Here is an 11,647-nt window from a genome sequence, read left to right on the forward strand (position 1 = left end):
GAGAGAAGAGACGGGTGAGGAGAGGAAGAGAAGGGAGGAGAGGAAGACAAGTAAGAAGACGAAGAGAAAGGTGAGGAGAGGAAGACAAGTAAGAAGACGAAGAAAAAGGTGAGGAGAGGAAGAAAAAGGAGGAGTGGAAGAGACGGGGGAGGAGACGAAGAGACGGGTGAGGTGAGGAAGAGAAGGGAGGAGAGGAAGACAAGTAAGAAGACGAAGAGAAAGGTGAGGAGAGGAAGACAAGAAAGAAGACAAAGAGACAGGTGAGGAGAGGAAGAGACGGGTGAGGAGAGGAAGAGAAGGGAGGAGAGGAAGACAAGTAAGAAGACGAAGAGACAGGTGAGGAGAGGAAGAGACGGGTGAGGAGAGGAAGAGAAGGGAGGAGAGGAAGACAAGTAAGAAGACGAAGAGACAGGTGAGGAGAGGAAGAGACGGGTGAGACGGGTGAGGAGAGGAAGACAAGTAAGAAGACAAAGAAAAAGGTGAGGAGAGGAAGAGACGGGGGAGGAGAGGAAGAGGCGGGTGAGGAGAGGAAGACAAGTAAGAAGACGAAGAGACGGGGGAGGAGACGAAGAGACGGGGGAGGGGGGGAGGAAACGAAGAGACGGGGGAGGAGACGAAGAGACGGGTGAGGTGAGGAAGACAGGCAAAGAGAGGAAGAGAAGGAAGGAGAGCAAGACGGGTGAGGAGAGGAAAAGAAGGGAGGAGAGGAAGACAAGTAAGAAGACGAAGAAAAAGGTGAGGAGAGGAAGAGACGGGGGAGGAGATGAAGAGACGGGTGAGGTGAGGAAGAGAAGGAAGGAGAGCAAGACAGGTAAAGAGAGGAAGAGACAGGTAAGGAGAAAGACAGACCTGTCTCTTGATGGAGACCAGCTGGCAGTCCAGCTGTCTGATGAATCCCTGAGGAGACGAAGACGAGAGCGAGACGACGTCCTGCTGATTCAGGAACATTCCTCTGGGAGGACGTTTCTTCAGCCGCTGAGACGCCTTACTGCCAGTCTACAGGTGAGAGAGAGACAGACGAGTGAGCTACAGGTACAGAGACAGAAAGACAGGTACAGAGAGAGACAGACAGACAAGTGAGCTACAGACAGGGACAGAGACAGACAGACAGACAAGTGAGCTACAGACAGGGACAGAGGGAGACAAACAGGTACAGAGAGAGTCAGACAGGTACAGAGACAGACAGACAAGTGAGCTACAGACAGGGACAGAGAGAGACAGACAAGTGAGCTACAGGTACAGAGACAGAAAGACAGGTAGAGAGACAGACAGACAGACAAGTGAGCTTCAGACAGGGACAGAGAGAGACAGACAGACAAGTGAGCTACAGACAGGTACAGGTGGTCAGGGGTTGTTACCTTCAGTCCGGCAGCTGGTTTGACCTCTGACCTCTCTGATCCAGAACTCACCTGTCAGTAAACAATTAACAGTCAGTGAGCAATAAACAGTCATCTGTCAGTGAGCAGTCAGTAAACAATTAACAGTCAGTAAACAGTCATCTGTCAGTGAGCAGTCAGTAAACAACTAACAGTCAGTGAGCAATAAACAGTAAACAGTCATCTGTCAGTGAACAGTCAGTAAACAATCAGTCAGTAAACAGCCATCTGCCAGTGAACAGTCATTAAACAATCAGTCAGTAAACAGCCATCTGCCAGTGAACAGTCATTAAACAATCAGTCAGTAAACAGCCATCTGCCAGTGAACAGTCATTAAACAATCAGTCAGTAACAGCATCTGCCAGTGAACAGTCATTAAACAATCAGTCAGTAAACAGCCATCTGCCAGTGAACAGTCATTAAACAATCAGTCAGTAAACAGCCATCTGCCAGTGAACAGTCATTAAACAATCAGTCAGTAAACAGCCATCTGCCAGTGAACAGTCATTAAACAATCAGTCAGTAAACAGTCATCTGCCAGTGAACAGTCATTAAACAATCAGTCAGTAAACAGTCATCTGCCAGTGAACAGTCATTAAACAATCAGTCAGTAAACAGCCATCTGCCAGTGAACAGTCATTAAACAATCAGTCAGTAAACAGCCATCTGCCAGTGAACAGTCATTAAACAATCAGTCAGTAAACAGCCATCTGCCAGTGAACAGTCATTAAACAATCAGTCAGTAAACAGCCATCTGCCAGTGAACAGTCATTAAACAATCAGTCAGTAAACAGCCATCTGCCAGTGAACAGTCATTAAACAATCAGTCAGTAAACAGCCATCTGCCAGTGAACAGTCATTAAACAATCAGTCAGTAACAGCCATCTGCCAGTGAACAGTCATTAAACAATCAGTCAGTAAACAGCCATCTGCCAGTGAACAGTCATTAAACAATCAGTCAGTAAACAGCCATCTGCCAGTGAACAGTCATTAAACAATCAGTCAGTAAACAGCCATCTGCCAGTGAACAGTCATTAAACAATCAGTCAGTAAACAGCCATCTGCCAGTGAACAGTCATTAAACAATCAGTCAGTAAACAGCCATCTGCCAGTGAACAGTCATTAAACAATCAGTCAGTAAACAGCCATCTGCCAGTGAACAGTCATTAAACAATCAGTCAGTAAACAGCCATCTGCCAGTGAACAGTCATTAAACAATCAGTCAGTAAACAGTCATCTGCAGTGAACAGTCATTAAACAATCAGTCAGTAAACAGTCATCTGCCAGTGAACAGTCATTAAACAATCAGTCAGTAAACAGTCATCTGCCAGTGAACAGTCATTAAACAATCAGTCAGTAAACAGTCATCTGCCAGTGAACAGTCATTAAACAATCAGTCAGTAAACAGTCATCTGCCAGTGAACAGTCATTAAACAATCATTCAGTAAACAATCATCAGTCAGTAAACAGTCAGTAAACAGTCAGTCAGTAAACAGTCAGTAAACAGTCATCTGTCAGTAAACAGTCAGTAAGAAGTCAACAGTCTGTAGTTTACCTCCTTCTTTTCGTCTTTATTTGGGTCGAACTCAGAGTCACTGGGAGGATTTACGTGCCCGTCCTCAGCTTCATCTTCACTGAAACACAGTTATAAATTATTAGAATTCACCAACAGCATCACAGTTCACCTGTAGTGTCACCTGTAGTGTCACCTGTAGTGTCACCTGTAGTGTCACCTGTAGTGTCACCTGTAGTGTTACATCTAGTGTCACCTGTAGTGTCACCTGTAGTGTCACCTGTAGTGTCACCTGTAGTGTTACATCTAGTGTCACCTGTAGTGTTACATCTAGTGTCACCTGTAGTGTCACCTGTAGTGTCACCTGTAGTGTACATCTAGTGTCACATCTAGTGTCACATCTAGTGTCACCTGTAGTGTCACCTGTAGTGTCACCTGTAGTGTTACATCTAGTGTCACCTGTAGTGTTACATCTAGTGTCACCTGTAGTGTCACATCTAGTGTCACATCTAGTGTCACCTGTAGTGTTACATCTAGTGTCACCTGTAGTGTTACATCTAGTGTCACCTGTAGTGTCACCTGTAGTGTCACCTGTAGTGTCACCTCTAGTGTCACCTCTAGTGTCACCTCTAGTGTTACATCTAGTGTCACCTGTAGTGTCACCTGTAGTGTTACATCTAGTGTCACCTGTAGTGTTACATCTAGTGTCACCTGTAGTGTCACATCTAGTGTCACATCTAGTGTCACCTGTAGTGTCACCTGTAGTGTTACATCTAGTGTCACCTGTAGTGTCACCTGTAGTGTCACCTGTAGTGTTACATCTAGTGTCACCTGTAGTGTCACCTGTAGTGTTACATCTAGTGTCACTTGTAGTGTCACCTGTAGTGTCACCTGTAGTGTTACATCTAGTGTCACCTGTAGTGTCACCTGTAGTGTCACATCTAGTGTCACCTGTAGTGTCACCTGTAGTGTTACATCTAGTGTCACCTGTAGTGTTACATCTAGTGTCACCTGTAGTGTTACATCTAGTGTCACCTGTAGTGTTACATCTAGTGTCACCTGTAGTGTCACATCTAGTGTCACATCTAGTGTCACATCTAGTGTCACCTGTAGTGTCACCTGTAGTGTTACATCTAGTGTCACCTGTAGTGTCACCTGTAGTGTCACCTGTAGTGTCACCTGTAGTGTTACATCTAGTGTCACCTGTAGTGTTACATCTAGTGTCACCTGTAGTGTTACATCTAGTGTCACCTGTAGTGTCACCTGTAGTGTCACCTGTAGTGTTACATCTAGTGTCACCTGTAGTGTCACCTGTAGTGTTACATCTAGTGTCACCTGTAGTGTCACCCGTGCAGGGTGCAGCTCACCTGTCACCTCTCTCTCTCTTGTGTTTTCGTGTCTGTCGGTCCATCAGACTCGTTTTACTGCGACTTTTCTTCCAGGAGTAATAAAACCGAACCAAACTGGCCATCGACTTATCTGGTAACTACAAGGAGAGAGAGAGAGTCTTGAAGGAACAGTTTACACACCAGGATATGTATACCTGTACTGGTCCCTGCGTCTGACTGGTAACGTACCATCTGCTGGATGCGGTGGAAGCTCTTCCCGTGGAAACTGAAGGCCTGTTCAAACAGGACTCTGTCCTCGACCGTCCACTCATCAGGAAACGGGGTGAAATTGGGCAGGTCTGCCAAAGATTTCTCAATGTTGTGTTTGTGCCAGAAGAGCATCCCCAGAGCCTGGAGACAGAGAGACGGAGTCAGAGAGACGGACAGAGACACAGAGACAGAGACTGAGTCAGAGAGACGGACAGAGACACAGAGACGGAGACAGAGAGATGGACAGAGACACAGAGACAGAGAGACGGAGACAGAGAGACGGACAGAGACACAGTGACAGAGACGGAGACAGAGAGACGGAGTCAGAGAGACGGACAGAGACACAGAGACAGAGACACGTAGTCAGAGACGGAGACAGAGACACAGTCAGAGAAGGATTCAGAGAGACTGAGTCAGAGAGACGGACAGGGAGAGCTGGAGTCGGAGAGACCGAAGAACTGAGTTGAGGACAACAGCAGAGCTCAGGTAGAAGACTTACCTGCTCCATGTTGTAGCCATGTTTCTCTTTGGCGAGGGCGATGTACTCGTCCACTGGAAGAGAAAAGGGACTGTAAACAGCAGCCGCGTGTTCAGCCACTTTATTTTCACTTATTTAGTCTGGTTCTTACACTGAGTCTGGTTCAGACAGCTGCTGGGGATCCACACCAACATGCCGAGGTTCTCTCTGAGCTGAGCTGCCTGGGCCACGTCTGCCAACACACACAGGTTAATCAAGCTGGAGGACAGGGGCCGCCCCTGCGACGGGCTGCGGGGGCCGGCCCCTGCGACGGGCTGCGGGGGCCGGCCCCTGCGACGGGCTGCGGGGGCCGGCCCTGCGACGGGCTGCGGGGGCCGCCCCTGCGACGGGCTGCGGGGGCCGGCCCCTGCGACGGGCTGCGGGGGCCGACCTGCGACGTGCTGCGGGGGCCGCCCCTGCGTCAGGCTGCGGGGCCGGCGTACGATAGGACTACAAGGTTATTATCGTTAACGAAGACGAACGATAATAAAAACTAGATGTGAAAAAACTTTGTCGTTAACTGAAATAAAAATAAAAACGAGGCTTTACAAAAAAACTATTAAAACACAAAACTACCTCAAACTAAATAAAATGAAACGTCCTTAGTTTTCATTTAGATATTTCGTAGGTCCTTCCAGTGGATATGAAGCCAGGGGAAGTGACGCTGTGGGGCAGCTGGTCTGGCCGCACCGGCAGTTCAGCGGTGATCAGCCGATAGGCGCCTGTCGGTGAGCCGCAGGTGTGTTGTGCAGCTGGCAGAGCTGTGTTTAGTTTGCTGTAGTGAGTCTTTGTCTTGGTGGTTTTCTTTTCCTTGTTCTGTTCTGATGGTCTGGCTCAGAGCTCATCCTGGTGTGGGATGAACTTGCCGCTGACTGTGAGCTCCCCGTGCGCTGGTTTAACGTGTCTGCTGCTCATTATATTTACTGCATGTCAGCTAGTGTGATTTTTATGGGCTCACTGCTCTCTCAGCCAGCCTGTCTCTTTGTGCTTCACATTGTTTTATCCCGATTTTTGATTAATAAAGGTTTAGATTTTTAATAAAACTGCTTTCCAGTCTTACTGCCTTCAGGGTGTTAGAGGCCTGCTGTTTGTGGTTGTGGCCTCCACCATCTTCCAGTTTCTCAGCTGTGCATCACCTCCATTTATTGTATTTCATCTATTTAACCAAGAATGACAGAGCCAGAGACTGATGTTTGAATTTCTTGGGAGCCTGGGTAGCAGGATTAGGGTCGTTAGCTCTTGTATGTAGGTTAGAAATTATACTGTAGATTGCATTTGCTTCATTTAGTAGTCATTTCATTCATTTTGTAGTATTTATTTAGACAATGCATCAGTACTTTTTTTTTTGCTTAGTGTTTGGGCCCCTACATTCAAGCTTCAGATAGCTTAAAAAAGGCTTAACCTTTTCACAAAGATTTCTGATTGCGCTTGTATTTTAATGTTTTGTGAAGAAACTAAAGTGAACTGAACTTGGCACCGTGCAGCAACAAAGACTAAAACTAACTGAAACGAATAAAAACTAAACTAAGCATTTTTTTTAAATAAAAACACACTTTAAAAACTAATTCAAACTAAAAAAACGAAACATCCCAAACTACAATAACCGTGGTGCCTTTTTACAGGTGTTCCTAATAAAGTGGACACTGAGTGTATGTCTCAGGTGTGTTGTGTTGAGCAGCTGATCCGGTGCGGACTGGAAGCAGCAGCTTCACCTCTTCACTACAACATTTCTCTTCAGTCAGGTCTCCATGAGCTGCTCTCTGACTCCCTGAAGCCTGATCCAGACTACATCAGATCCAGGACCAGCACTGATCTGGCTGCTCAGTATAAAACTACTGTCAAAGAACCGGAACCAGTACCACAGGTGGACTTTACAACCAGAGAGTAAGAGAGGTCTGCTAACCACTACCATGTACTTTAGTGCCCCTGTTGTTCGAGGCTACCTCTCCGCCTCCAGGCTACAGAGTCCTCTTTAGATTCTTACCCGGGTCAAAGTCCGGAACCACGGCCTGGTACTGTGGTCCGACCCGCATCCCTCCTCCACCTGCATCCACACACAGCAGTATTCAGTAATAGTACTCAGAAGTACACACAGTACACGGCTGTACTACAGTGATCGAGGCTACCTACCATGCTCTTCGTCGCTGCTGGATCCTGAACTTCCTTCTTCCCAGCAGCTGGTTCCATTACCGGACAGGCTCTTCCCGCCGGGGTTCGCTGCCGCCCCGGGTCCACTGCCCGCCGGGGCTCGGCCTCTCCGCTTCCCCGGAGCCTCCGGGTTTCTCTCCAGCATCGCCGGCATGACGAGGACGGAGGGAGCTCGGGCTAAATGCTAACTGCTAACTCAGGCTAACAGTTAGCTAGTTAGCTTAGCTGTCCTGCTACAAGAACCGAACCGGCTAACTAGCCTCGGAGCTGAGCTCAGTGTTCCGTCCCGAGAGCAGCGGGAGGGTTCGGAGTGACTCTGGGGTGGTTCTGGTCCGTAAAGATCTAAGAGGAGACCAGTTAGCTCCGGCAGGAAGATGCTAACACTGAACCCGAGACCGGAGCTTCACACCGAGTACCAAAAGTTCCGGAACAAGCAGCCGGAACCAGAAGAAACCAGCTCAAACCAGACCGACACCGACAGACGGACTCACGGACCCGACCAGATTCTGAAGCGCCGATCAAAAGTGAAGCAAAGCTGATCAGAGATCAGACACAGCAGCTGATCGATCCCGGAGAAGGAGGGGGAGGAGCGCGCGTGTGAGTGTGCGCGTGCGTGCGTGTGTGCGCGCGCTCTGCTGCCGTCACACAATAAAACATCAATAACTCGTGAAACGTCCATGACGTTTACATGTTCAGGGATCGATCAGCCTGTAACATCAGTCCCATCTGAGGGGCAGCTGGAACCTGTCTGACGGACTCGGAACAAAGACCAGCTCAGCAGGTCTTCTGGGTCCGGGTCCTACAAGAAGATAAAAACCAGGTGGCTCCGCTTCCTGCCTGCTGATCCAGTAGAGCCACGACACCAACAGCCCGGGCCCCACCCTAAAGCCGGGCCAGGACCTGACATCAGCCGGTTCTACAACGGGGGCAGCCCCTGGTACCCCTTTAAGAGAACTAAGTCCACTTTGAGATTCTGGAATGGAAGGGCGGGTCCTACGGTCAGATGTACCCACAGTCCATCTCCCTGAGGAACTCAGCTCAGTCCCTACCTGTTCACTTCCTGTTGTTTCTACTGAAGACATCAGGAACATAATAACGCCTGCACTAAATATTTATCCCAGCATCCTTTGCACTACACTGCTGTGTGTGCATACTGTAGTTTGTGTGTTCTTGTCCTGTTTGTTGATGCTGGTCTGAGTCCAGAGTCAGAGTCCTGTATGTGGACTGAGAGGGAAGCCGCTCTTCACAGAAACTTGGGTCAGAGGACAGAAACATGTCCAGGACTCTGCTGAGTCCTGATCACACAGGTGCGGAACAGTCTGACGTGTCCAGTTCTTCCAGCAGGTGGCGTCCTTCGTCTCCTCACAACAGGAAGCTCGGCATGTTTTATTCTGAAAGCAGAAATGAAAACTGAAGTCAGACGTCGTCTCTGCTCACAGAGGAATCACGACAAACCAAAGGAAGTAAAGAGCGAACTGCACCTGTGAGCTCCTTTCCATTGATGAACCCGAGATCAACACGTGTGCAGAAACCAGCTCCGGTGTCGGTTCAGATCAGCCGCTCCAGAACCATCAGCACACTCTTCAGCCCTGCTGCTGGGGCCCCGGGGCCGAAAGGAAGTCTATGAGAAATCAGCTGATTTATTCCCTCAGTAAACACTTTCCTGATGAGTTTCTGGTCTCAGTCGCTAGTTTCAAGTCTTCTTCAACACAGCGTGATGTTCATTTAGTAAATTATGGTCCCATTTAGAGGAACAGAGACCAGGAAGCAGGGGAGGCTTTAGGGCGGGGCTACAAGCTGATTGACAGGTCAAATCTGTTTGCTTTTAGAGAAGACTTTAACAGACCTCTGTCATGTGACTGCTGTCAGCGGACAATCACATCATCATCTCCACAATCCTCATCAAAGAGAAATAAAAACACAGAGAGTTCGTCCGCACTCAGCACTGCTCCTGTTACTGTGCTCATTATGTAACTGCTGCAGGCCGCTATGTTCACTATGTGAGACACTCGATCCCCCCCTCCCGACCCCCACCCCACCACCACCACCCTGCCCCCGCCAGGCCCCCAAAACAAACATCCACTCACAGAGCCGAACTGGCGGAGGGGGGAGGGGGAGCTATAAATGACTGAAGGAGTTGAGAACGAAGGTTTGACTGAGAGACAGAGACTTTGGGACTCTGCAGGACCCGGACCAGTCGGACGGTTGAAAGTGTCCCAGGTGTTTACGGTGGAGCAGGTGTGGGCGTCGTCATGCCGTGGCTGCGCTCCTCTCAGCAGGACTGTCTGTCTTCGTCTCCGTCTCAGCGTCTGTGTGAGCGGACGTCCTTCTCCTTCTACTGCGCCGTGCGCGAGCGGCTGCCGGTCTGGCTGCTGGAGGACATGCGCAGCATGGAGGTCTTCTGCTGGGAGGACGGACGCCCGCGAGCCTTCCTGCCGTCTGAGGCACTGCTGTACGCCCTCGTACACGACCACCAGGACTATGCGCGCTACCTGCTCAAAAGGTATTCGGTGAGCGCGCTCAGAGCACCGCGCTGCAACTTCTGCTGCTGCCGCAGCACCGGGTCGCCGCACCTGTCCGTGGCGGTGCGTTACGACCGCGTGTCCATCCTTGCCATGATGGTGGAAGCTCTGAAGGACTGCGAAGCGCAGAGCGGGGGACTGGACTACCTGGATGGCTGTGGCGGCTGCTCGCACGTGGCGGATGCAGGAAAGACGGCGGTGCAGCTGGCGGTGGAGCTGTCGCGGCCCGACTGCCTGCTGCTGCTGCTGGTCCACGGCGCTCAACCCGACGGCCTCGATGCGGCGCTGCTGCGACTCGTCTCCTCCAACGCGGCGGAGCGGCGCCACGCGCAGCGCTGCGTTGACTACCTGCTGCTCTTCCTGTCCAAACCACCAGCGCTGCAGCGCCTGTGGGACGAACCGCAACGCTGGCAAAGCCTGCTGGGAAACGAAGTGTTTAGCTGGCTGTGCGGTCTGGCCCCACCCCCCCTCTTGCTGCAGGCGCTCAGGTGTCTGGCCCGGTCCGGCCCAGATCAGATCACCGCCCTGCCCCACTTCCTGCAGCTGCACAGCTGGCAGTGACATCATCTGTCACTATGGCAACACATGATGTAAATAAAATGTAAATAAACACTGGAAACACAGCTGATGTCTGTCAGGTACAAACCTTGTATCTCCATCAACAACAGGCTTTATGAAGGAGATACGAGGTTTTAAGAGGAATCTTTAATGACTGTGTGCAGCTTTAAAGTGAATGAGTGAGTGTTTCAGACGAGCTGAGTCAGCGTTCCGGGTTCTGATGATGAACATGTTCTACCTCAGAGTTCAGACTTTAGATCTCCTCCAGACTCATGAAGACAAACAGCTGACCGTGAAACTGTTTCCTGATTCCGTTTTCGCAGCCGAGCTATCGGACGATCGCTGTGATCGTCCTCAGCTCAGACTGACAGGACACTTCGGGTTGGGACAAAGCGTAGAGCTCCTCAGCTGGGACTTATGAGCTTTTCTTAGAGAGTGGGCAGAAATGTGTTTTCACTATCCTGACGTCAGTGACATCACAACAGAAGTGACCTGCAAACAGTTTGTTCTTCACGTGTCTGCAGGAAATCGTAAATAAAAATGACGTAAAAACAAAATTGGAAGTTTGTTTTTTCTGCCCTGACTTGTCTGCAGGTTCCTCTCAGCCCATGGACGTTTTGATACGTATGATAGTTCAAGATTCAAGATTCAATACTTTATTAAAATGCAACTAAGTTGCTAAGAAGTTGGTGCAACGCTCACGACAACACACAAGTGTAAAAACATGGATACATGAAACCCCCATCTCCCTTTTACACACACATTCATTTTGACACACACACACACACGCACTCTCAAGCACTCTCACACACACATTTTGACACACACACACTCACATTTTGACACTTACACACGCTCTCACACACACACGCACTCTCAAGCACCCACTCTCACACACACACTCACACTTTTGACACACACACACTCACATTTTGACACTTACACACACGCACTCTCATGCACTCACGCACACACACACAAACACACACACACACTCTCACACTTTTGACACACACACACGCTCTCACACACACACGCACTCTCAAGCACCCACGCGCACACACACACACTCACACTTTTGACACACACACACTCACATTTTGACACTTACACACACGCACTCTCATGCACTCACGCACACACACACACACTCTCACACTTTTGACACACACACACGCTCCCACACACACAAGCACCCTCATGCACTCACGCACACACACACTCTCACACACTCTCACACTTTTGACACACACACGCTCTCACACACACAAGCACTCTCATGCACTCACGCACACACACACACTCTCACACACACTCTCACACGCACTCTGTCAAACTTTTGACACACACGCGCTCTCACTCACGCACCCACTTACACACTCTCACACTCACAAACCACACACACACACTCACAC

General features: G+C 49.6%; 2 protein-coding genes across 2 annotated transcripts; one reads left to right on the plus strand and one right to left on the minus strand.

The window, feature by feature from the left end:
- Nucleotides 1-4,466: 4,466 nt before the first annotated feature.
- Nucleotides 4,467-7,825, minus strand: LOC119887629 (REST corepressor 3-like; the record flags this gene model as incomplete). Its single annotated transcript, XM_038698329.1, is given in 5 exon segments — nt 4,467-4,628; nt 4,987-5,039; nt 5,117-5,197; nt 6,989-7,048; nt 7,135-7,825. Coding segments are annotated over 5 exon segments (528 nt in total), but the record flags the coding sequence as incomplete, so codon positions are not given.
- Nucleotides 7,826-9,275: 1,450 nt separating this feature from the next.
- Nucleotides 9,276-10,789, plus strand: LOC119887630 (ankyrin repeat domain-containing protein 9-like). The gene has a single exon (XM_038698330.1). It carries the CDS (start codon nt 9,405-9,407, stop codon nt 10,233-10,235), a length of 831 nt encoding a protein of 276 aa, XP_038554258.1. The 5' UTR covers nt 9,276-9,404; the 3' UTR covers nt 10,236-10,789.
- Nucleotides 10,790-11,647: the final 858 nt, after the last annotated feature.

This window comes from Micropterus salmoides, unplaced genomic scaffold, assembly GCF_014851395.1.
Source record: "Micropterus salmoides isolate LMB-PRFRI ecotype aquatic unplaced genomic scaffold, ASM1485139v1 Ms_hic_scaffold_4246, whole genome shotgun sequence".
NCBI classification, from domain to species: domain Eukaryota; kingdom Metazoa; phylum Chordata; class Actinopteri; order Centrarchiformes; family Centrarchidae; genus Micropterus; species Micropterus salmoides.